The 27,688-nt window shown below is 43.2% G+C and overlaps 1 protein-coding gene across 3 annotated transcripts in view; it reads right to left on the bottom strand.

Moving 5' to 3' along the window:
* Positions 1 to 27,688, bottom strand: part of SLC6A19 (solute carrier family 6 member 19) — a 966,903-nt gene that overhangs the window by 214,967 nt on the left and 724,248 nt on the right. For all 3 annotated transcript variants that reach the window (XM_069730438.1, XM_069730439.1, XM_069730440.1), the window contains 2 exons: positions 20,540 to 20,744; positions 15,355 to 15,514 (listed from right to left, as the gene is read on the bottom strand). In XM_069730438.1, the coding sequence (XP_069586539.1) occupies positions 15,355 to 15,514; positions 20,540 to 20,744 (365 nt within the window). The remainder of the gene's footprint in view (positions 1 to 15,354; positions 15,515 to 20,539; positions 20,745 to 27,688) is intronic.

Genomic DNA, 27,688 nt, shown 5'->3' with positions numbered 1-27,688 from the left:
AAAGTTATCCGGGGTTACCCGATCTGCTCCTCCAAGTGCGCAGACTTTGCTCGCATATCCGCCGTTCGCCCGTGCACTCCAGCCGTATGCAGAACCATCAGCGGTCTTTGAACCTTCCCCAGCATCGCCTAATCATCGACGTTGCAACCAGGTGGAACTCCACACTGCACATGCTGCAGAGACTGTGCGAACAGAGGCGTGCTGTTATGTATTTGTGGGAGGACACGCATACACGGGCAGGCAGTTGGATGGCGGACATGGAGTTGTCAGGTGTGCAGTGGTCGAAGCTACAAGACCTGTGTCAAGTCCTTCAGTGTTTTGAGGAATGCACATGGCTGGTTAGTGCAGACAATGCCATAATAAGCATGAGCATCCCCCTAATGCGTCTGCTGATGCAAAGTTTGACGCACATAAAGGAGCAGGCGTCTGCAGCCGAGGGAGAGGGAAGCCTTGATGACAGTCAGCCATTGTCTGGTCAGGGCAGTCTACAGGACGAGGAAGGTGTTCTCCTGGTGTACTTTCCTGAGCTTCAATCGTCAGGCTCGTCTTAATTAATTTTTTAATCAAACAACTGCAGTGGGGCTTACTAGTTTGGTTGGGGCCTACTAAGATTGTCTGTCGCTCCAAGTTGTTCTCCTGGTTTACTTTCCTGAGCTTCAATCTTCAGGCTCGTCTTAATTAGTTTTTTAATCAAACAACTGCAGTGGGGCTACTAGTTTGGTTGGGGCCTACTAAGATTGTCTGTCACTCCAAGGTGTTCTCCTGGTTTACTTTCCTGAGCTTCAATCTTCAGGCTCGTCTTAATTAGTTTTTTAATCAAACAACTGCAGTGGGGCTTACTAGTTTGGTTGGGGCCTACTAAGATTGTCTGTCGCTCCAAGGTGTTCTCCTGGTTTACTTTCCTGAGCTTCAATCTTCAGGCTCGTCTTAAATAGTTTTTTAATCGAACAACTGCAGTGGGGCTACTAGTTTGGTTGGGGCCTAGTAAGATTGTCTGTCGCTCCAAGGTGTTCTCCTGGTTTACTTTCCTGAGCTTCAATCTTCAGGCTCGTCTTAATTAGTTTTTTAATCGAACAACTGCAGTGGGGCTACTAGTTTGGTTGGGGCCTACTAAGATTGTCTGTCGCTCCAAGGTGTTCTCCTGGTTTACTTTCCTGAGCTTCAATCTTCAGGCTCGTCTTAAATAGTTTTTTAATCGAACAACTGCAGTGGGGCTACTAAGATTGTCTGTTGCTCCAAGGTGTTCTCCTGGTTTACTTTCCTGAGCTTCAATCTTCAGGCTCGTCTTAATTAGTTTTTTAATCGAACAACTGCAGTGGGGCTACTAGTTTGGTTGGGGCCTACTTAGATTGTATGTCGCTCCAAGGTGTTCTCCTGGTGTACTTTCCTGAGCTTCAATCGTCAGGCTCGTCTTAATTAATTTTTTAATCAAACAACTGCAGTGGGGCTTACTAGTTTGGTTGGGGCCTACTAAGATTGTCTGTCGCTCCAAGTTGTTCTCCTGGTTTACTTTCCTGAGCTTCAATCTTCAGGCTCGTCTTAATTAGTTTTTTAATCAAACAACTGCAGTGGGGCTACTAGTTTGGTTGGGGCCTACTAAGATTGTCTGTCGCTCCAAGGTGTTCTCCTGGTTTACTTTCCTGAGCTTCAATCTTCAGGCTCGTCTTAATTAGTTTTTTAATCAAACAACTGCAGTGGGGCTTACTAGTTTGGTTGGGGCCTACTAAGATTGTCTGTCGCTCCAAGGTGTTCTCCTGGTTTACTTTCCTGAGCTTCAATCTTCAGGCTCGTCTTAAATAGTTTTTTAATCGAACAACTGCAGTGGGGCTACTAGTTTGGTTGGGGCCTAGTAAGATTGTCTGTCGCTCCAAGGTGTTCTCCTGGTTTACTTTCCTGAGCTTCAATCTTCAGGCTCGTCTTAATTAGTTTTTTAATCGAACAACTGCAGTGGGGCTACTAGTTTGGTTGGGGCCTACTAAGATTGTCTGTCGCTCCAAGGTGTTCTCCTGGTTTACTTTCCTGAGCTTCAATCTTCAGGCTCGTCTTAAATAGTTTTTTAATCGAACAACTGCAGTGGGGCTACTAAGATTGTCTGTTGCTCCAAGGTGTTCTCCTGGTTTACTTTCCTGAGCTTCAATCTTCAGGCTCGTCTTAAATAGTTTTTTAATCGAACAACTGCAGTGGGGCTACTAGTTTGGTTGGGGCCTACTAAAATTGTCTGTCGCTCCAAGGTGTTCTCCAGGTTGCCTCTCCATAGCTTCTATCTTCTAGCTCTCGTTAAGTAGTTGTTGAAACATCACTGCATTAGGCCTACAAGTTGGGTCTGGGTCGTAGAGACGGTGTCTGCCGCTCCAAGGTGTTCTCCAGGGTGCCACATAATCGAAGCTGCATAGAGCCTATTTTGTTATTTTAGGCCTACTAAGTCTTCCTGCGGTCCCTCCTTCCAATTGTCCTCCACTGAGCACACCAATGCAGACCGTGTACCCATGTAACCTTTTTTAAACCTGCGTCGAGGCAACTTTGTGGTGTAAGGCCTACTTGTAGTGTCTGGCTGCGCCACTCAATACAGCTGTCCGCTTTACAAAAAATGACCTACAATTATCAGGTTTTCAGCCTATCGGAATTTTAAAAGTGCAGTGGGCCTACTAGTTTGGTTAAGGCCTACTAACAGTGTCTGCCGCTCCAAGGTGTTCTCCTGGTTGCCTATCCTGAGCTTCTATCTTCAGGCTCTTGTTAAATAGTTGTTAAATGGAACAACTGCATTTGGCCTACTAGTTGGGTTGGGGCCTACTATCGGTGTCTGCCGCTCCTTGCTGTTCTCCTCCACTTAACAAAGCTGTGCCGCCTGTTTACTACTGTTGCCAATTTTGAACTGCATTTAGACTACTTACTGATTTGGGCCTACTATCTGTGTCAGCCTCTCATTCCAGTTGTCCTCCACTGAACAAAGCAATGCCCCCTGGTTAGTCCTGTTACCAATTTTGAACTGCATTTAGCCCACTTTATTCTTTGGGCCTATATCTGTGTTTCCTCCTCATCCTGCCCATTGCCCAGCCAGTGATAGAAGAGTCTGCTGGTACATTGACCCATAACGCAACATTCCCTGTGCACGCTACACAGCAAGATTGTGACCCTGCTGAAAGTCAGGTTCCCCTTCCCGCATACCATACCACCTTACACGGGGACAAAGAGGAAGGTGCAGATGAAAGTGCAGGCTCCTTCATCAGGTGGGGGTAGGAATACTCGTTGGCGACGTCACTGGCACAGGGCCCCTCATAGTACGCAAAAGTGTCGCTGCCGGTGGGAGGCGCCCCCGCCGTGCAAACACACCGCCGTACTTTGAGGGGCCCTGGGCCAGTGCCAATGCCAACGAGTGGGCCCCCCCTGCTTGCCCAGGATCACAGCACTTGCAAAGTTGAAATACTTACCTCTCCCTGCTCCACTGCCGTGACGTGGTCCAGATTTCCTGGGCGCACTAAATACTTGAACCAGCCCTACCCCCCACAACTTTAGCCAAATGACCCCCAATTTCCAATGCCTTACTATTATTATAAGGTAAATTTAGATTGACAAGCTTCAGGAACAAGAATGTATGTTTTTTGCCATTAAAATGGGCACTGTACATGTTTTCCTGGCCTCCACTCACTGCCGACTATGCTCCCCCATTGACTTGCATTGGGTTTCGTGTTTCGGTCGATCCCCGACTTTTCGCGATAATCGGCCGATTCCACTCGACTCGACTTTTGAGATAGTCGGGTTTTGCGAAACCCGACTCGACCCTAAAAAACTAAAAGTCGCTCAACCCTACTCTTCACCCTATCACACGGGATGGCGCCAGCCATAACCATTCTACAACCAAATTCATTAGCATAGGCAAGTTTTACTCTAATGAATATTAATTTCTACTCATTTTACGTATTCAAGAATTTCAGGATTGTTTGACACTTTGTTCCTTGGTTTTGGTAGGAAAAAACCTTTTTGGGGGGTTCTAGCTCTGCATTGACTAAGTCCAGGAAGAGGTCTAAATTCCTTAGTAGCAAGATACCCAGAAAGGTGGATTTAATCTGAGCTGCTGAATTATCAGTCAAGGATTTTTATAAGTGGTTTATTGTTAATATTATATTCACAATAAACTACTTTTAATGATACTTGGTTGTTGGATCCTTGTCTGATAATTAAAGGGACTCTGTCACCTGAATTTGGCGGGACTTGTTTTAGGTCATATGGGCGGAGTTTTCGGGTGTTTGATTCACCCTTTCCTTACCCGCTGGCTGCATGCTGGCTGCAATATTGGATGAAGTTCATTCTCTGTCCTCCATAGTACACGCCTGCGCAAAGCAATCTTGCCTTGTGCAGGCGTGTACTATGGAGGACAGAGAATGAACATCAATCCAATATTACAGCCAGCATGCAGCCAGCGGGTAAGGAAAGGGTGAATCAAACACCCGAAAACTCCGCCCATATGACCCAAAACCGGTCCCGCCAAATTCAGGTGACAGGTTCCCTTTAAGTAGCGTAGATCAAATCCTTCTTTCTGAGTATCGTGGCAGGTTGAACCCTTGTTGATGGAAAAAACAAAGAAAAAAAGGAGCGCACTTATCTAGGTAAATGAGTCACCGCTTTATTAGGACATAATACAAAGACAGCAGGGAGGGATGTGAACAAATACGGACGACGGCCGTTTCGTGCCCACGGCACTTCAACGGGTCCTGAAGCCAAGTGGAGACAGGGAGGGCTTTTTAAACCAATACAAGCCTCACTAAGCATCACGGTGAACGTAACCACCATGCATCAGAACGTGAAAACAGGTGAGAAAATAAAACCACATATACAATTAAAAACATTACTAATGAACATCATCTATTCCGGAGATTAAACATGAATTATATAAAAACCATTGACTACTTACAAAAAGACCGACATGTCAATCCTCTCGTTTAATCCGAGAGACCCCAATACGCCTGCGCGAAGTGTCCACCTCGCTTCCCTCTGCAGAAGGAGACGGTGCAGATCTCCTCCTTACTGTGGTAAGGAAATTTTTTCTAATCCCGCAAAGCGCAGCGTCTGGACATTACCTGCATGATGAGTTTTTACATGATTTATTAACCTGGGCACTCCCTTACCCGTCCTGACGGAGTTAAAATGCTCCCTGATTCTTACAAATAAAGGCCGGATTGTTTTGCCGATGTAGAAGAATCCACACGGGCAAAAAATAGCATACACAATATAAGAAGTTCTGCAGGATATAAAATCCCGTACTGTGTGCTGTATTTGACCAATTTTAATTTTATTGCTCGTGAGATGGTACACACAGAAATTGCACCAACCACATTTAAAATTTCCTTTTGGGACATTATCAGAGAGCCAATTTTCTCGAGCAGAAACAAACCGATTATGGACCAAACAGTCTCTGATATTTTTACTGCGTCGGCTAGCAAATAAAGGACCCCTGTCAACCATTTCCCTCAAGTCACTGTCTTGTCCCAGAATCTGCCAATTTCTGCGGATAGCAGCTCTAATTTGACCATCCAGCGGTCTGAACTTAAAGCAAAACGTGAATTTTTTTCTCCTGCTTTTTCCTCTTTTTAGATTGAACATCTGCTGCGACTGCCCTATCATGAGCATGATTCAAAATCGTTTGTGGATACCCTCGTTTTTTAAATCTATCAAGCAATTCTGCTGATTGCTTTTTAAATCCCGCAGGATCACTATTAATTCTTTTTACCCTAAGGAATTGACTGTAGGGTAGGGATTGTTTTGTTCAAAGAGGGTGGGCACTATCAAAGTGCAACAAAGAATTCAATGCCGAAGGTTTATGATACAATTCTGTATAGATCTCGCCCTCCCTCACTTGTAACTTCACATCTAGAAACACTAGAATGTCACCTCCAAACTGTGAAGTGAACCCCATGTTCATGCTGTTGGACGTCCCCAGGTACCTCACAAAATCCGTGAAAGTGTCCTGGTTCCCGTCCCACACCATGAACATGTCATCCACATACCTTGCATATAATTTGATATGTTTGAGAAAAGGATTATTTGTGGAATAGATGTATTCCTCCTCAAATCTAGCAAGAAAAAGATTAGCTAAGGTACATGCAACGGGGGTACCCATCACGGTACCCACCGCTTGCATGTACCAGAGATTATCAAATTGAAAAGCATTATGCTCCAAGATGAAGGAAAGGCCCTCACAGATGAAATTTATGGTATCAGTCCCGGTGGGTGTGTTCTCCAAAATCTTTCTAATTGTGTCCTCCCCCAATTTTTGTGGAATTCTAGTGTAAAGACTTTCAATGTCTATGGAAGTGAGAAAGAAGTTATCCTGCCACTCAAAATCCTTTATTATTTGTAAAAAATCCCCCGTATCCTTTACATAAGATGGAATGTCCTGCAGCAGAGGGCATAGCAACCAATCTAAGTAAGAAGATAAAGGCTCTGTTAGGGAACCCACCCCCGACACTATAGGGCGTCCTGGAGGAGCTACTAGGGACTTATGCAACTTTGGTATATGATACCAGTGGGGCTTTCTGGGAAATTCTGGCAGTAATTTGACTGCCTGTTTATTGGAGAGAACTCTTTTTTCCACATATTGTCTTAAAAGGGAACGCAGCATGTTTTTAAATTTAGGTGTAGGATCTCCTTTTAATTTTATAGACGTATTCTCGTCTGACAACTGCCTTAGTGCCTCCTTCTCATAATACTCCCTTGACATCAATACCGTGTTGCCTCCTTTGTCTGCCCCTTGTATTATGGTGTCAGACCACCCCTGTATTTCTTTTAATGCCCTCATTTCTTTAGATTGTAAATTATTGGGGGACTTTTTTATATATTAATGCTTCCACGTCTTTTAACCCCTTCATGACCCAGCCTATTTTGACCTTAAAGACCTTGCCGTTTTTTGCAATTCTGACCAGTGTCCCTTTATGAGGTAATAACTCAGGAACGCTTCAACGGATCCTAGCGGTTCTGAGATTGTTTTTTCGTGACATATTGGGCTTCATGTTAGTGGTAAATTTAGGTCAATAAATTCTGCGTTTATTTGTGATAAAAATGGAAATTTGGAGAAAATTTTGAAAATTTCGCAATTTTCACATTTTGAATTTTTATTCTGTTAAACCAGAGAGATATGTGACACAAAATAGTTAATAAATAACATTTCCCACATGTTTACTTTACATCAGCACAATTTTGGAAACAAAATTTTTTTTTGTAAGGAAGTTATAAGGGTTAAAATTTGACCAGCGATTTGTCATTTTTACAACTAAATTTACAAAACCATTTTTTTTAGGGACCACCTCACATTTGAAGTCAGTTTGAGGGGTCTATATGGCTGAAAATACCCAAAAGTGACACCATTCTAAAAACTGCACCCCTCAAGGTACTCAAAACCACATTCAAGAAGTTTATTAACCCTTCAGGTGCTTCACAGCAGCAGAAGCAACATGGAAGGAAAAAATGAACATTTAACTTTTTAGTCACAAAAATTATCTTTTAGCAACAATTTTTTTATTTTCCCAATGGTAAAAGGAGAAACTGAACCACGTAAGTTGTTGTCCAATTTGTCCTGAGTACACTGATACCTCATATGTTGGGGTAAACCACTGTTTGGGCGCACAGCAGGGCTTGGAAGGGAAGGAGCGCCATTTGACTTTTTGAATGAAAAATTGGCTCCACTCTTTAGCGGACACCATGTCACGTTTGGAGAGCCCCCGTGTGCCTAAAAATTGGAGCTCCCCCACAAGTGACCCCATTTTGGAAACTAGACGCCCCAAGGAACTTATCTAGATGCATAGTGAGCACTTTGAACCCACAGGTGCTTCACAAATTGATCCGTAAAAATGAAAAAGTACTTTTTTTTCACAAAAAAATTCTTTTAGCCTCAATTTTTTCATTTTCACATTGGCAACAGGATAAAATGGATCCTAAAATGTGTTGGGCAATTTCTCCTGAGTACACCAATACCTCATATGTGGGGGTAAACCACTGTTTGGGCACATGGTAAGGCTCGGAAGGGAAGGAGCGCCATTTGACTTTTTGAATGAAAAATTATCTCCATCGTTAGCGGACACCATGTCGCGTTTGGAGAGACCCCGTGTGCCTAAACATTGGCGCTCCCCCACAAGTGACCCCATTTTGGAAACTAGACCCCCCAAGGAACTTATTTAGATGCCTAGTGAGCACTTTAAACCCTCAGGTGCTTCACAAATTGATCTGTAAAAATGAAAAAGTACTTTTTTTTCACAAAAAAATTCTTTTCGCCTCAATTTTTTCATTTTCACATGGGCAGTAGGATAAAATGGATCATTAAATTTGTTGGGCAATTTCTCCCGAGTACGTCGATACCTCATATGTGGGGGTAAACCACTGTTTGGGCACTCGGCAGGGCTCGGAAGGGAAGGCGCGCCATTTGACTTTTTGAATGGAAAATTAGCTCCAATTGTTAGCGGACACCATATCGCGTTTGGAGAGCCCCTGTGTGCCTAAACATTGGAGCTCCCCCACAAGTGACCCCATTTTGGAAACTAGACCCCCCAAGGAACTTATCTAGATGCATATTGAGCACTTTAAACCCCCAGGTGCTTCACAGAAGTTTATAACGCAGAGCCATGAAAATAAAAAATAATTTTTCTTTCCTCAAAAATGATTTTTTAGCCTGGAATTTCCTATTTTGCCAAGGATAATAGGAGAAATTGGACCCCAAATATTGTTGTCCAGTTTGTCCTGAGTACGCTGATACCCCATATGTGGGGGTAAACCACTGTTTGGGCGCACGGCATGGCTCGGAAGGGATGGCACGCCATTTGGCTTTTTAAATGGAAAATTAGCTCCAATCATTAGCGGACACCATGTCACGTTTGGAGAGCCCCTGTGTGCCTAAACATTGGAGATCCCCCAGAAATGACACCATTTTGGAAACTAGACCCCCAAAGGAACTAATCTAGATGTGTGGTGAGGACCTTGAACCCCCAAGTGCTTCACAGAAGTTTATAACGCAGAGCTATGAAAATAAAAAAAAAAAATTATTTTCTCAAAAATGATCTTTTAGCCTGCAATTTTTTATTTTCCCAAGGGTAACAGGAGAAATTTGACCCCAAAAGTTGTTGTCCAGTTTCTCCTGAGTACGCTGATACCCCATATGTGGGGGTAAATCACTGTTTGGGCACATGCCGGGGCTCGGAAGTGAAGTAGTGACGTTTTGAAATGCAGACTTTGATGGAATGCTCTGTGGGCGTCACGTTGCGTTTGCAGAGCCCCTGATGTGGCTTAACAGTAGAAACCCCCCACAAGTGACCCCATTTTGGAAAATAGACCCCCAAAGGAACTTATCTAGATGTGTGGTGAGCACTTTGAACCCCCAAGTGCTTCATAGAAGTTTATAATGCAGAGCCGTGAAAATAATAAATACGTTTTCTTTCCTCAAAAATAATTATTTAGCCCAGAATTTTTTATTTTCCCAAGGGTTACAGGAGAAATTGGACCCCAAAAGTTGTTGTCCAGTTTCTCCTGAGTACGCTGATACCCCATGAGTGGGGGTAAACCACTGTTTGGGCACACGTCGGGGGTAAACCACTGTTTGGGCACACGTCGGGGCTCAGAAGGGAAGTAGTGACTTTTGAAATGCAGACTTTGATGGAATGGTCTACGGGTGTCACATTGCGTTTGCAGAGCCCCTGGTGTGCCTAAACAGTAGAAACCCCCACAAGTGACCCCATTTTAGAAACTAGACCCCCCAAGGAACTTATCTAGATATGTGGTGAGCACTTTGAACCCCCAAGTGCTTCACAGACGTTTACAACGCAGAGCCGTGAAAATAAAAAATCATTTTTCTTTCCTCAAAAATAATGTTTTAGCAAGCATTTTTTTAGATTCACAAGGGTAACAGGAGAAATTGGACCCCAGTAATTGTTGCGCAGTTTGTCCTGAGTATGCTGGTACCCCATATGTGGGGGTAAACCACTGTTTGGGCACACGTCAGGGCTCGGAAGTGAGGGAGCACCATTTGACTTTTTGAATACGAGATTGGCTGGAATCAATGGTGGCGCCATGTTGCGTTTGGAGACCCCTGATGTGCCTAAACAGTGGTAACCCCTAAATTCTAACTCCAACACTAACCCCCCCACACCCCTAACCCTAATCCCAACTGTAGCCATAACCCTAATCACAACCCTAACCCCAACACACCCGTAACCTCAACCCTAACCCCAACACACCCCTAATCCTAACCACAACCCTAACCCCAACCCTAACCCTAAGGCTATGTGCCCACGTTGCGGATTCGTGTGAGATATTTCCGCACCATTTTTGAAAAATCCGCGGGTAAAAGGCACTGCGTTTTACCTGCGGATTTTCCGCGGATTTCCAGTGTTTTTTGTGCGGATTTCACCTGCGGATTCCTATTGAGGAACAGGTGTAAAACGCTGCGGAATCCGCACAAAGAATTGACATGCTGCGGAAAATACAACGCAGCGTTTGCGTGCGGTATTTTCCACACCATGGGCACAGCGGATTTGGTTTTTCATATGTTTACATGGTACTGTAAACCTGATGGAACACTGCTGCGAATCCGCAGCGGCCAATCCGCAGCCAAATCCGCACAGTGTGCACATAGCCTAATTCTAAAGGTATGTGCACACGCTGCGGAAAACGCTGCGGATCCGCAGCAGTTTCCCATGAGTTTACAGTTCAATGTAAACCTACGGGAAACAAAAATCGCTGTACACATGCTGCGGAAAAACTGCACGGAAACGCAGCGGTTTACATTCCGCAGCATGTCACTTCTTTGTGCGGATTCCACAGCGGTTTTACAACTGCTCCAATAGAAAATCGCAATTGTAAAACCGCAGTGAAATGCGCAGAAAAAAACGCGGTAAATCCGTCATAAATCCGCAGCGGTTTAGCACTGCGGATTTATCAAATCCGCAGCGGAAAAATCCGCAGAGGACCAGAATACGTGTGCACATGCAGAAACCCTAACCCTAGCCCTAACCCTAGCCCTAACCCTAGCCCTAACCCTACCCCTAACCCTACCCCTACCCCTAACCCTACCCCTAACCCTAACCCTACCCCTAACCCTACCCCTAACCCTAACCCTACCCCTAACCCTAACCCTATTATAACAGTGGAAAAAAAAAGATTTCTTTATTTTTTTACTGTCCCTACCTATGGGGGTGACAAAGGGGGGGGTCATTTATTATTTTTTTTATTTTGATCACTGAGATATAATCTATCTCAGTGATCAAAATGCACTTTGGAACGAATCTGCCGGCCGGCAGATTCGGCGGGCGCACTACGCATGCGCCCGCCATTTTGGAAGATGGCGGCGCCCAGGGAGAAGACGGACGGACCCCGGCTGGATCGGTAAGTATGATGGGGTGGGGGGGACCACGGGGGGGGGATCGGAGCACGGGGGGGGGAATCGGAGCGCGGGAGGGGTGGAACGGAGCACGGGGGGCGTGGAACGGAGCACGGGGGGGCTGGAATGGAGCACGGGGGGGTGGAACGGAGCACCGGGGGGGTGGATCGGAGTGCAGGGGGGTGATTGGAGCACAGGGGGGTGATTGGAGCACGGGGGGAGCGGACAAGAGCACGGGGGGGAGCGGAGCACTGGACGGAGGTGAGCCGGAGCAGTGTACCGGCCAGATCGGGGGGCTGGGGGGGCGATCGGTGGGGTGGGGTGGGGGCACATTAGTATTTCCAGCCATGGCCGATGATATTTCAGCATCGGCCTTGGCTGGATTGTAATATTTCACTCGTTATAATAGGTGAAATATTACAAATCGCTCTGATTGGCAGTTTCACTTTCAACAGCCAATCAGAGCGATCGTAGCCACGAGGGGGTGAAGCCACCCCCCCTGGGCTAAACTACCACTCCCCCTGTCCCTGCAGATCGGGTGAAATGGGAGTTAACCCTTTCACCCGATCTGCAGGGACGCGATCTTTCCATGACGCCACATAGGCGTCATGGGTCGGATTGGCACCGACTTTCATGACGCCTACGTGGCGTCATGGGTCGGGAAGGGGTTAAGACCTGAATTTCAAATATGTCCACGGGGTTGCCTGGAGATACAGGCGGCATGTATGTGGACTTTACACCCCCCAAAAAAGGTAATACAGGTGCATCCCGCCCTACAGTGGTAGTGGGTCTCAGGTCCGTGAGATCAAGAAGCAGCTGTGCCTCTTCCTGTACATCACCAAGTGGGTCCTCTGAGACAATAAAGCCCAGGGGGCCCACTTGGCAAGGTGTTTCACCGGGAAACTCCTCCCGAGGGACCAAAGAAGAAGCAGTAGTGTTTTTTGCAGAAACAAATGATTTAAAGAGGTGAATTTTCCTGACCGCTTTAAATAAGTCAATTTTAAAGTCTACTATCTTGAACTCTTCCGGTATACAAAAGTTTAACCATTTAGACAGGACAGAAAGATCAGCTTCTTCCAGCACATGTTCTGTTAGGTTGACCACTGTTATTTCAGTGGTCTCCACAAGACCTGTTTTCTCTTCCGATTGTTTTTGTCTGCTATTTCTCCTACCCCCTCGGTGCATCCTGTATCTAAAGGGGATGCAGCAGTCATTGCTGGTTGTGGCGGAGCTGAGGGTCCCGATGGACCTCCAAAATCCTCTGTTGCACTAGAATCGGAATCTGTTGTGAGGTAGTCTTTTTTATTATAGGTCTTTTTCCATGCTTGTCCTTTTTTCTGATTGCGTCTCTTCAGGAACTTGCGGTAGTTCTGTGATTGACCGCCCTTGTTCCATGTAAAGACCTTGCCTGACTCAAAGTCGCATTTGTCCCGGATAAATTTATCCCTTTTTCTTAGTTTTATATCATTTTGTAAGATCACCAACTTGATGTCCAATTTTTTGTCAACCGCTGTCCACTGGGTTTCTGACAGTCTGGTTAGTTTTGGTTAATTTTGCTTTAGTTGCTTCGTAGTTAATCATGCTCTGTTTTAATACTAGCTGCAACAGATCCTGTGAGCACTGCAGCAAAATTTTCTCCCATTCTTTTACAAACAATTCATTGTCTTTAAATTGATCCATTTCTTTCATCACTCTCAGGCCACGCGGTACACGTCCGCAATCCACATAGGATTTCAAGGAATTGTTCGTCCAGAACAGATTAACCTCTCTTTCTGCAACCGTGAATAATTTATATTCAAGTGTCTTGGTGCTCAAAGAAACAATGTCCTCATGTAGCTCACTTTCCAAAAATATGAATCCACATTTTCACGGTATTGATGTCAAGGGAGTATTATGAGAAGGAGGCACTAAGGCAGTTGTCGGACGAGAATACGTATATAAAATTAAAAGGAGATCCTACACCTAAATTGAAATACATGCTGCGTTCCGTTTTAAGACAATATGTGGAAAAAAGAGTTCTCTCCAATAAACAGGCAGTCAAGTTACTGCCAGAATTTCCTAGAAAGCCCCACTGGTATCATATACCAAAGTTGCATAAGTCCCTGGTAGCTCCTCCAGGACGCCCTATAGTGTCGGGGGTGGGTTCCCTAACAGAGCCTTTATCTTCTTACTTAGATTGGTTGCTACGCCCTCTGCTGCAGGACATTCAGGGATTTTTTGCAAATAATAAAGGATTTTGAGTGGCAGGATAACTTCTTTCTCACTTCCATAGACATTGAAAGAAATTGAAAAAATATCAGAGACTGTTTGGTCCATAATCGGTTTGTTTCTGGTCGAGAAAATTGGCTGGCTGATAATGTCCCAAAAGGAAATTTTAAATGTGGTCGGTGCAATTTCTGTGTGTACCATCTCACGGGCAATAAAATTAAAATTGGTCAAATACAGCACACAGTACGGGATTTTATATCCTGCAGAACTTCTTATATTGTGTATGCTATTTTTTGCCCGTGTGGATTCTTCTACATCGGCAAAACAATCCGGCGTTTATTTGTAAGAATCAGGGAGCATTTTAACTCCGTCAGGACGGGTAAGGGAGGGTAATCAATCATGTAAAAACTCATCATGCAGGTAATGTCCAGACGCTGCGCTTTGCGGGATTAGAAAAAATTTCCTTACCACAGGAAGGAGGAGATCTGCACCGTCTCCTTCTTCAAAGGGAAGCGAGGTGGATACTTCGCGCAGGCGCATTGGGGCCTCTCGGATTAAACGAGAGGATTGACATGTCGGTCTTTTTGTAAGTAGTCAATGGTTTTTATATAATTCATGTTTAATCTCCGGAATAGATGGTGTTCATTAGTAATGTTTTTAATTGTATATGTGGTTTTATTTTCTCACCTGTTTTCACGTTCTGATGCATGGTGGTTACGTTCACCGTGATGCTTAGTGAGGGGAGGGGCCATTTGGCTTGTATTAGTTTGAAAAGCCCTCCCTGTCTCCACTTGGCTTCAGGACCCGTTGAAGTGCCGTGGGCACGAAACGGCTGTCGTCCGTATTTGTTCACATCCCTCCCTGCTGTCTTTGTATTATGTCCTAAAAAAGCGGTGACTCATTTACCTGGGTAAATGCGCTCCATTTTTTCTTTGTTTTTTCCATGGACATTGTGTATTTTTTCCTGGATGCAGCACCCTATTGGTAATTATAAGGATATTTTTGGCTACAGCACATAAAAGGTTGGATTGTATTTTGTTTTTTTCTTTTTTTGGGTGGGGGGGCCAGCTGATCACAGCGGTGCAGAGGTGCATTTTTGCTGTTTATGCGTTTGAACCCTTGTTGATGCTGCAGCAGCTGATAAGACACCATATAGTGGTTGTGTTACACATAACCCAGTCAGGTGAGCATATATATCCATGTTTACTAGTGATGAGCAAGTGTGCTCGTTACTCGAGTTTTCCGAACATGCCCGGGTGTTCTCTGAGCATCTTGGGCTGCTTATAGATTATGATTTTGTCCTTGCAGTAGCCGCATAATTTGCGGCTGTTAGACAAACTGAACACTTGCAGGAATTGCCTGTTTGTTAGAGAATGCCCACATGTACACATGTATTCAGGCTGTCTAGCAGCCACAAATCAAGCAGCTGTGTGGACAAAAAGATATTTAGAGTACACCCGAGCATACTCGGAAAACTCTAGTAAGGCTGGGGTGAACCAGTGTATGGCATACAATGCGAGAGCATGAGATGCGATATGCTAATGACCCTCGGCTCCTGCTCTGCTGCAAGCGGGAGCCGAGTGTCATGCTACTATGCTCCGAGCCACTAGCACAGATTCGTGATTCAACACTAGTATGACCCCAGCCTAATGAGCACACTTGCTCATCACTAATGTTTACCTGACTTGCCTAATTTAGATAATATCCTATTTGCGCTTTACGCTTTTTTTTACAGTTCTTTTAGTATCATTGAATTCTTTTAGTATCATTGAATTCTTTAGTAAACTTACCTGTCTACTCCATATATGTAAACTACTGAAAACATCTCACAAAAAGCTATAATCAGCAATGGTATGGATCCAGCAAAACCATCAAATAAAGCCAGCCAGTAGTTCCCAGACTGCAGTACAAATATAAGTGCAATCAAAAAAGAAACCGCACAAATTGTTCCTAAAAGAAAAAAAGAAAAAATAAATACATATTTACATATTGTATACATAATACATAGTATATACATATACTAGCTGAAGAGCCCGGCGTTGCCTGGGCATAGTAAATATCTGTGGTTAGTTATAGCACCTCACTTCTCTTATTTTCCCATCACGCCTCTCATTTTCCCCATCACATCTTTCATTTTCCCCCTCACATCTCTCATTTTCTCCCTCACACCTCTCATTTTCCCCTCACTCCTCTCATTCCCCCCTAACACTTGTCATTTCAACCTCACATCTGTCATTTTCTGATCACTCCACTATTTTTCCTCACTCCTCTCATTTTGCACTCACACCTTTTCATTTTCACCTCACACCTCTCATTTTCACCTCATCACCTCAGTATATACATATTTGTCATCTCCCTTATATATAGTATACATCTGTATGTCATCTCCTGTATATAGTATATACCTGTATGTCATCTCCCCTGTATATAGTATATACCTGCTGTGTGTCATCTCCCCTATATATAGTATATACCTGAATGTCATCTCCTTCTATATATAGTATATACCTGTATGTCATCTCCTCCTGTATATAGTATATACCTGTGTGTCATCTCCCCTGTATATAGTATATATCTGAGTGTCATCTCCTCCTGCATATAGTATATACCTGCATGTCATCTTCTATATATAGCATATACCTGTATGTCATCTCCTCCTGTATATAGTATATACCTGTGTGTCATCTCCCCTGTATATAGTATATATCTGAGTGTCATCTCCTCCTGCATATAGTATATACCTGCATGTCATCTTCTATATATAGCATATACCTGTATGTCATCTCCTCCTGTATATAGTATATACCTGTATGTCATCTCCTCCTGTATATATATGTACCTATATGTCATCTCCTCCTCTATATAGTATATACCTGTGTGTCATCTCTCCTGTATATAGTATATATCTGTGTGTCATCTCCCCTGTATATAGTATATACCTGTGTGTCATCTCCTCCTGTATTAGACCTCGTTCACACGTTATTTGCTCAGTATTTTTACCTCAGTATTTGTAAGCTAAATTGGCAGCCTGATAAATCCCCAGCCAACAGGAAGCCCTCCCCCTGGCAGTATATATTAGCTCACACATACACATAATAGACAGGTCATGTGACTGACAGCTGCCGTATTTCCTATATGGTGCAATTGTTGTAGTTTGTCTGCTTATTAATCAGATTTTTATTTTTGAAGGATAATACCAGACTTGTGTGTGTTTTAGGGCGAGTTTCGTTTGTCAAGTTGTGTGTGTTGAGTTGCGTTTGGCGACATGCATGTAGCGACTTTTGTGAGATGAGTTTTGTGTAGCAACATGCGTGTAGCAACTTTTTGTGTGTCGAGTTGCATGTGACAGGTTAGTGTAGCAAGTTGTGTGCAGCAAGTTTTGCGCATGGCGAGTTTTGCGCGTTGCGAGTATTATGTGTGGTGCCTTTTGAGTATGTGCAAGTTTTGTGTGAGGCAACTTTTGCATGTGTTGCAACTTTTGTGCATGTGGCAATTTTTCCGCGTGTGCAAGTTTTGCGTGTGGCGAGTTTTTCATGAGGAGAATTTTGCACTTGTGGCGAGTTTTGCAAGAGCCTAGTTTTTACATGTGGCGAGTTCTGCGCGTGGCGAGTTTTGAGTGGCGACTTTTGTGTTTTGACTTTTATGTGGCGAGGTTGGTGTATTTGTGGTGAAATGTGTGCTGAGGGTAATATGTGTTCAAGCACGTGGTAGTGTGTGGCGCATTTTGTGTGTGTTCATATCCCCGTGTGTGGTGAGTATCCCATGTCGAGGCCCCACCTTAGCAACTGTACGGTATATACTCTTTGGCGCCATCGCTCTCATTCTTTAAGTCCCCCTTGTTCACATCTGGCAGCTGTCAATTTGCCTCCTACACTTTTCCTTTCATTTTTTCCCATTATGTAGATAGGGGCAAAATTGTTTGGTGAATTGGAAAGCGCGGGGTTAAAATTTCACCTCACAACATAGCTTATGACGCTCTCGGGGTCCAGACGTGTGACTGTGCAAAATTTTGTTGCTGTAGCTGCGACGCTTCCAACACTTTTCCTTTCACTTTTTCCCCATTATGTAGATAGGGGCAAAATTGTTTGGTGAATTGGAACACGCGGGGTTAAAATTTCACCTCACAACGAAGCCTATGACGCTCTCAGTGTCCCGACGTGTGACTGTGCAAAATTTTGTTGCTGTAGCTGCGACGCTTCCAACACTTTTCCTTTCACTTTTTTCCCCATTATGTAGATAGGGGCAAAATTGTTTGGTGAAGTGGAACGCGCGGGGTTAAAATTTCACCTCACAATGTAGCCTATGACGCTCTCAGGGTCCAGACGTGTGACTGTGCAAAATTTTGTTGCTGTAGCTGCGACGCTTCCAACACTCTTCCTTTCACTTTTTCCCCATTATGTAGATAGGGGCAAAATTGTTTGGTGAATTGGAACTCGCGGGGTTAAAATTTCACCTCACAATATAGCCTATGACGCTCTCGGGGTCCAGACGTGTGACTGTGCAAAATTTTGTGGCTGTAGCTGCGACGGTGCAGATGCCAATCCCGGACATACACACACACTTACACACACACACACATTCAGCTTTATATAGTAGATATATATATATATATATATATATATATATATATATATATATATATATATATATATATATATATATATATATATATATATATATATATATATATCTTGTACACTCAATAAAGTAACAAGTACTGACTACAACATTTTTGTTCTTGATTTCTTTTAGCCAGAAAGTTGCCATTTGAAATGACTTTAGATTTGTGTCATGTCTGTGATCTGCTTTTTTCTAATAAAAAAATAAACAACTGAATGAAGCTCCTGTATATGTCATGTTTCACATGAACACATAGACTTGTGTGGGTGAGAATGAGCCGAGTTTTGCTGCCAATTACAGCATGCTGTGATTGTTCTCTCATACTGAATTGGCATGAGAAAATAATTGCTGATCTGCGAAAATCCCTCAAACAAAGATTGAAATATTCTTGGTTGGCTACAAAAAACAAATACAAGCTGTGATACTTTCAAAAGGGGTGGTGCTACTAGGTAGTAACCATGCAATGTGTCAAACATTTACACCTGCCCTTTTTCCATTTTTTGTAATTTTTAAAATTGAAAAAAATTAATATATTTGCCAAAAAAAGGAAATAAATCATCTTTAACTTTAGGCCTTATAGAGATCATTTCATCTTCGACTTGCTAAACTGTTCACACTAACATTAATTTTGGCCAAGGGTGTGCAAACATTTACATGTCACTGTATAATGAAAGGTATTTAGCAGAAGAATGTACATGTTAATTATTTTAAAAGCCTGAACATATGAACAGGAAGTCATTTAAAAATAGAAATTCATTTGACCAGTGTGTTAGGGTTGGCGGAGTGCACCGAGCATGTATATATATATATATATATATATATATATATATATATATATATATATATATATATAGTAGTAGGTGCGTTCGCAACCCGGGGTCCACCGTGCAGGATAGAACCTACTGCTAGTAAAAGACAGTAATCTATGGCGGTATAAGCAAACTCTGATACTTCACAGATTCGCTTGAGAAAAGAGAACGCTGTGCCCTGTTAACCTCACAGAGGAGCAGCTACCTAATAGAGCCGACAGTGGTCATGCAGTCAGCATAGCACACACAAAACTCCTCACTGGAGGTGCCGCTATTCTAGGGGCTTATTATAGCCAAACCCTGACCACATGCAAGCATGACCACACTGGCGCTGAGCTCATAACTTAGGTTAATACTAGCGCATGGCCATGCGGCCATGCAAACCTTTTATAGTTTTAGCACTCAAGGACCTTCCTAGTTGGTCTAACAGGAACCGCTTCAGGACTTGTGCATGTGACCCCCGACCTCCAATGGGAGGTCGTTCCATAGGCATGCCCAGTATGGGAAAAACAGGACTTAGTCCCAGAAGGAGGATCTGCTCGCTGCTGATCAGTGCTGGCTACAAAGGCAGAGCCTGGAAGATCAGTAGTAACCAGTCGCCCAGTATCATTCTGAGTCAGACACTGGGAAAGATATCTCCGCTAAGCAGACTACACTCTGGCTGGAGAAGAATGGGAGACCGCAGCAGAGATGGTTCGAGATTCCCCCTGTGCAGAGGCGGGAACTTGACACCTAAGGCTAGGGTCACATTGCGTTAGTGCAATCCGTTTAGCGCTAACGCGATGTTTTTTATGGGGTCGCGTTAACGTCCCCGCTCTCGCAGATCCCCGATCTGCGAGAGCGGGGAACGGACCTCGGGCGCACCGCGGACGCTGCAAGCAGCATCCGCCGCGTGCCACAAAACACCGGCACATCGCTAGTGCATGCCGAGCATGGCACGCGCTAGTGATGCGCGTTCCCATTGCCGTGAATGGGCGCGCTAACGGACGCGTTGCACGGCGTTAATTTCGCCGTGCAACGCTGTCCGTTAGCGTGGTCCCATTAACGCAACGGGAACCTAGCCTAGCACAATGTTGAGAAGTAGCATGCAGATTCTTCAGGGGTTTTCCACAGGAAGACACCTAATACTTTATTGGGAAGATTAAAAAGAAAACTTGGAGAATGCCCAGGTATTTTTGTGTCTTTTTTTCAGCATTTCCACCACAAAAACATTGTGTTTTCTCAATTTATTTATGGATATCCCAAAACACCTGTAAACCACTTCTGACAGACGTTTGTGACTATTTGATGCCATGTATGAAGGGTACACTTGATCTGCTGTGCTCACATAGTGCTCACATATTGTAGATGCAGTGCATTTCTTTTATGCAATCACAGTAAACTGCAACTTTTTTGCTGCAATTTTTTTTTTTTTAAATCTCGACAAACATTGCATTTTCTGTCGTGATTGCTGCAAAAATGTGAACATAGTGCAATAACTATATGTGAAGGCAACCTTCAGGAATATATTATACAATTACACTAATAACTGAAAATAACAACATACCTGTGACTGCTTCTTTTGGCCATGATTTGGGTATTATTTTCAAATCCATCAATGGCACTAAGACCCCTTCCATATTACCAAACATGGAAGAGAGCCCCAAGCAAAAGAGCATTATGAAGAACAAAACAGACCAGAGAGGGGATACGGGCATTTTTGTAATAGCTTCAGTGAACACAATAAAAGCTAATCCTGTTCCTTCAACACCCTACAAAGTGAAATACGTGATAATTAGTGAATGTACTTTTAAACATACAGTAGATATAATTCCTTGTTATACTTAAAAAAAAAAACTGACAATGTTTTGTCCTCAATAAAAGCTCATGATTGGTGATGTTGGCTAGGGTTTAGAAAACAAGCTTATACCTTTTATGATGCTGCTGTCAAAAACTCCAAATTCAAATATTATATGTCTTTAAATAAACCTTCTAAGTTCATGTTTAATAGATTAAAAAAATTAAGGATTAGAAATAAAATTGATAAAATTACAACCCCAAAAGGACAATCCCTCCTACATCTGCGAGAAATCGTTGATTCCTTCGCAGAACATTACACAAATTTATAATCTACATACAGATTCCTCTATTCCCCATCCCATTGAACAAATCAAAGAATTTTTAGTTTCTATCAACCTTCCTAAAATCTCTTCTGATGAATTGGACCTTTTGGCTGCTCCCTTTAATGAAGAAAAGACTGCTAATACTATTAAACATTTGCATTCATATAAAGCTCCAGGCCCAGATTGGTATAGTAATGACTACTACAAAGCCTTCAACGAGGTTTTTGTACCTCATTTGACACATATTTTTAATGCAGCTGCATCCAAAGGTTCATTCCCAGATGAAAATTTGGAGGCCAATATCATCCTTATTCACAAACCAAATCTGAACCCTGATCAAATTATAAACTATAGCCCCACTTCCTTGATAAATACAGACCTAAACATCTATTCTAAAATTATAGCTAATAGACTAAATTCTATATTACCAAATTTAATATTGAATGATCAAATTGTTTTTATTAAACATAGGCAATAATAGAAGGCACTAGGAGAATTATAAACAAAATCAAATTACCGGTAATAATAATAATCTTTACTTATATAGTGCCAACATATTCCGCAGCGCTTTACAGTTTAACAGTTTCAAACGCAAGTCACAATAATTAAAGCACAATAAGATGACCCTGCCCGTGAGAGCTTACAATCTACAATGAGGTTGGCAAGATACAATGTACAGGAGCTTATTTACAATGATGTATTTACAATGATGGTCCAGCCATCTTCAGGGGCTGGAGGATAGATGGACATAGTGAATTGGGCTACACACGTGCCCTTACACATAAAATGACTTTTATTAGGGAATGTGATAGGCCGCTCTGAAGAAATATGCTTTGAGGGAGCACCTAAAACTATGCAAATTGTGAATGGTCCTAATTTCTTGGGTTAGAGCATTCCGGAGGATTAGTGCAGTGCGGGAGAAGTCTTGGAGATGGGAGTGGAAGATATGGATTAGTGCAAAGGTTAGTCGGAAGTCATTTGAAGAGTGCAGCGGTCGGCTAGGTTGATAGACAGAAATAAGGGAGGAGATGTAAGGGGGTGCTGCACTATGAAGAGCTTTGTGGGTGAGAATAAGTACTTTGAATTGGATCCTATAATGAATGGGCAGCCAGTGTAACGACTGGCAAAGAGCGGCTGCATCTGAATACCGATTAGCCAGGTAGATGACCCTGGCTGCTGCTTTAAGGATAGACTGAAAAGGGGAAAGTCAAGTAACGGGGAGGCCAACTAATAGAGCGTTACAATAGTCTAGAGGGGAGTGTATCGGGGCAACAGTGAGGGTTTTTGTTGATTCCATGGTGAGAAAAGGGCAGATTGGAGAGCTGTTTTTTTAGTTATAAGCGGCAAGAGAGTGCAAGGGATTGTATATGGGAAGTGAAGGAGAGAATGCTGTCAAACGTAACACCCGCACAGCACGCCTGCAGCCGGGGGGCTATTATGGTGCCACCCACAGAAAGGGAAATGTCAGGTTTAGGGAGGTTAGTAGTAGTGAATTAATAAATTCACAAAAAATTAGTTCTTCTGTGGTCTCTATGGATGCTGAAAAAGCTTGAACTGGAACTATTGAAAAGCTAAAATTTATATAAATAATCACGTGTTTCCCTTTTAAAATTTCTAATGGAGCAAGACAGGGGTGCCCCATTTCCCCATTATTGTATGTTCACTTTGGCAGTTGAACCCCTTGCTCAGATGATTAGGGTTAACCATGATATAAAAGGTATAAAAACTAATTCTAGAGAATATAAAATAAGTCTCTATGCAGATGACATTTTACTGACTCTGAAAGATCCAATTAGTTCTCTACGGAAAATTCAGATGTTACTTCACACATTTTCATCTAGATCATAATTTAAAGTAAATGTGATTAAATAAAAAATCCTTCCTTTTAACTTAACCAATACTCAAATTCATGATATTACAAATATATCCCCGTGGAGTTGGGCAGGAAAAGATATAACTTATTTAGGACTGAAATTTTCTAGATATATTAATTCCCTGATTCCTACTAATTTGGATATTCATTTAATATCCATTATTAAAAATCTCAATTTTTGCGAAGATAAAGGACTGTCATGGTCGGGGAGGAATTTGGTCATTAAATCTTTTATTCTGCCCAAACTTTTATATATTTTTACGCTTCCTGACAGAAGTTATGTCGCTTATCCATGTTATGTAATTAAAAGTTTATAACCTGACGTTAAATTCATCCATTGGTTGAATAAACAAATTCTTTTGAAAGATGAAACCCTCCGCAATGTGGTTTAGGTTAAGAAAATAAATTGGCATCAATGCAGAAATATTGATCATTTAATGGACACAGAATGGTCAGATTTTGGCAAGACAAAAGTTTTGTCGCCCACAGAAAGCAATGTTATATTCAAACAAATAATTAAATTAAAATACAAATATATGGTGCATAACATTGGTGAATGAAGTTGTGGTGCTATTAGAGTCATATTTAATATTTTGTGTGACTTCCATGAGCTTGAAGGACTGCATCCATGCGGTTCAACAATGATTCATACAATTATTAATGAAGTCAACAGGAATAGCAAAGAATGCAGTCTTACATGCCTCCCAGAGTTCATCTAGATTCTTTGGTTTTGTCTTCCAAGCTTCCTCTTTCTTCCTACCCTAAACATGCTCAATGATGTTCATGTCTGGTGACTGGGCTGGCCAGTCCTTGAGCACCTTGATCTTTTTTGCCTGGAGGAATTTTGTTGTAGAGTTAGATGTACGAAATGGAGCACCACCCTGCTGCAGAATTTGACCCCTTTTATGATTTGGAATATGAGAGGTAGCAAATACTTCTTGATATTTTAGGCTATTGATATTGCCTTCCACCTTGCAAATGTTTCACACACCACCATACTGAATGTAACCCCAGAGCATGATCTTTCCAACACCAAATTTAATTGTTTTCTGTGTGTGTTTTGGATCCATACAGGCTCCAGTGGGTCTCCTGCAGTATTTGCGGCGGCTGTGGTGTAATTCTACTGAAGATTCACCAGAGAAATCCACCTTCTGCCACTTTTCCAGCGTCCATCTGTTTAGCAGGCTGTGGGACTTTGCAAATGCCACACATTTTTTTTAATTTGCCTTTATTTGTTATTTACAAACTGTTCTAGCTGACACAGGGAGTTGAGGTACCTAGGCCTGTTGGAGCTCTGCTGTAGTGGAAGAGGGGCTTGCTTTGGATTTTCTAACCAACAAACGTTCCTCTTGAGTAGTTGTCTTGCGGGGTCTGCTGGACCTGGGCTTGTCAAACACATCTCCAGTCTCTTCAAATCTTTTTTAATTCTTTGTACTTTACTCTGAGACACATTAAATGTGCCAGCCACCTCTGCAGTAGATCTGGTCTTCAGCCTCTTGATAATCCAGGTGTCACACCGTAAATGGCGATAAAGGGGCAGGATGGCATACTAGGACCCGCACCTGTCCCTACCACTTAAATGGGGCCCTGGCTTTCCCTTTTCTCGGGGGTACCTATGATGGTTAGGAGGCCCGAGCCGCCAGCATATCCCTGTCTCCTGTGAAGGCCCTATCAGGGGCCCCCTCTCCCCCCAAAGAAGGTGGACTGCACCAGTGTAATAATAATAATACAACAAATAACAGGGTATACAGACAAGGTAACTAAAAGTCTCAAACTCACCAAATGCTCACACAACCACAGAGGAAACACAGAGAAGGGAAGAGAAGGAATAAACTTAGGAAGGAAAACAGGTTTAACATGCAACCAAAACTGCAGCCACCAATCTCTGTAAATAAACCTCCAACACCAACACTACGCTCCTTCAACCTCCAAGCCAGGCAGTAGAACTGATCATTGACTTCAGCTGAGAGACCCAGCTCTCAGCAACATAGCAATAAGGCTAACTCCTGCACTGCTGGCACAAAGCAGCTAGGTCAGAATACAGGTGAAGAGCTTCTGTTCACTGAGTGTGAACGAGGCCCAGAGCGCTGCGGTTCTCTGGAACCTCTCTGTCGCGGTAGCCCCGTGACAGAACCCCCCTTCTACGAGGGACCTCCCGAACCTCAGCACCAGGTTTCTGAGGATGAGCTGTATGAAATGCCCGAACCAACTTAACCGCATGGACATTGGCAGCAGGTACCCACTTCCTTTCCTCAGGACCGTACCCTCTCCAGTGTACCAGATATTGTAGGGATCGATGAACTAAACGAGAATCCATAACCCTGGAAATCTGGAACTCGAGACTTCCATCAACAAGGACCGGAGATGGAGGTGAAGAGGACTGATTGGATGGCGCCACAACCTTTTTGAGTAAGGAGAGATGAAAAACATTATGGATCTTAAATGACTGAGGCAAAGCCAGCCGAAAAGCAACGGAATTCACGATGGCCACAATCCTATAAGGGCCAATGAATCTAGGACCCAATTTCCACAAGAGAACTGTCAGCTTAATATTTTTCGAGGACAACAAAACCCAATCACCCACACACAGGTCCGGACCTTCCACACGTCTCCGATCAGCCGCATTCTTATACCTGGAACCCATCCTCTTTAATTTATGAAGAACCCCTTGCCATACGGATGTGATGGATGAAGAAAACCTCTCCTCTTCAGGAACACCTGAGGAATCCCTCCTATTAAATGCACTAGATTGAGGATGAAAATCATATGCCCCGAAAAACGGGGACTTACCAGTAGACTCATGAGTACGATTGTTTATAGCAAATTCTGCTAACGGTAAGTACTTAACCCAGTCCTCTTGATTCTCTGAGATGAAACACCTGAGATAAGTATCAAGATTTTGATTTACGTGTTCAGTCTGACCATTGGATTGAGGATGAAAAGCTGAAGAAAACGACAAATGAGTCCCCAGCCGGCTGCAGAAAGCCCTCCAAAACTTAGAAATAAACTGCACCCCCCGGTCTGAGACAATATCTGAAGGAATACCATGCAGTCTCACAACCTCCTTAATAAAGACCTGTGCCAGAGTCTTAGCATTTGGTAATGCGGGGAGCGCAATGAAATGAGACATCTTGCTAAATCTATCAACTACGACTAAAATAACTGTATTACCCTCCGAAACCGGTAAGTCAGTGATAAAATCTATTGACAAATGAGTCCAAGGTCTTATTGGGAATCTCCAAAGGTTGGAGAGATCCAGATGGGCGAGAACGATTGGACTTGGAACGCGCACACACACTGCAGGCAGCGACATATTCCTGTACATCATGTCTTACCCCAGACCACCAAAAACGCCGAGTGAGTAGGTCCACAGTAACCTTACTTCCAGGGTGTCCGGCCAAAACCGAGTCATGATGCTCATTTATGACCCTGAGACGGAGATTAGCTGGAACAAAAAGTTTACCTAACGGACAGGCTGCTTGGGCGTCCCCCTGTGCCTCTCCCACCTCTTTCTCAAGATCAGAATTAATTGTGGCGACAACTACACCCTTCTGCAGTATAGGACCTGGTTCACAATTATTCCCAATCCCCGGGAAACAACGGGATAATGCAACAGCCTTGACATTCTTGTTTCCTGGCCGGTACGTAATGTAGAAAATAAACGTGGCTAAGAACAGAGACCACCTTGCCTGCCTAGGTGTAAGACGCTTTGCAGATTCTAAATACAACAGATTTTTGTGATCTGTGATCACCATGACATGAAGTGGTCCCTCCAAAAAATGACACCATTCCTCAAATGCCCATTTAATTGCCAACAGCTCCCTGTTACCAATGTCATAATTCTTCTCCGTAGGAGATAAATTTCTCGAGAAAAATGCACACGGTCGCCACTTACTCGGAGAAATCCCCTGAGACAATACAGCTCCCACCCCTACCTCAGAGGCATCCACCTCTACCACAAATGGCTGAGTGATGTCAGGCTGTATTAATATGGGTGCAGTGGAAAAACACTTTTTCAAAGTTTCAAAAGCTTTACTGGCTGCACTGGACCATACGGAGAAATCCGTACCCCTCTTGGTCATGTCTGTCAATGGTTTGGCTACCACTGAAAAGTCTTTAATAAATTTGCGATAGAAATTTGCAAAACCTAAAAACCTATGTAAAGCCTTAAGGTCCTCAGGACGATCCCACTCCAAGACCGCCCTGATCTTTGCCAGATCCATACGAAAACCTGTGGAGGATAAGAAATAACCCAAAAACGGAATCTCTTTGACCACGAACATGCATTTCTCAAGTTTGGCAAACAGTTTATTGTCCCTGAGTACCTGAAGAACCTGCCGTACATGATCCTGATGAGACTCGAGGTCAGGGGAATAAATTAAGATGTAATCAAGATATACCACCACAAACCTACCTATTAAGTTACTAAATATATCATTGACAAAGTGTTGAAACACAGCAGGAGCATTACTTAACCCAAAAGGTATAACCAAGTTCTCGTAATGTCCCTCTGGAGTATTAAACGCCGTCTTCCATTCATCTCCCTCCTTCATCCGAATGAGATTACATGCCCCCCTGAGATCTTATTTGGAGAACCATTTAGCCCCCACAATTTGGTTAAAGAGGTCCGGAATAAGAGGGAGTGGGAAAGTATCCCGAACCGTAATTTGATTCAATTCACAGAAGTCTAAGCATGGGCGTAAACCCCCATCCTTCTTCT

This window comes from Ranitomeya imitator, chromosome 6 (assembly GCF_032444005.1).
Source record: "Ranitomeya imitator isolate aRanImi1 chromosome 6, aRanImi1.pri, whole genome shotgun sequence".
Classification (NCBI taxonomy): domain Eukaryota; kingdom Metazoa; phylum Chordata; class Amphibia; order Anura; family Dendrobatidae; genus Ranitomeya; species Ranitomeya imitator.
This window is presented reverse-complemented; position numbering and strand designations above follow the sequence as displayed.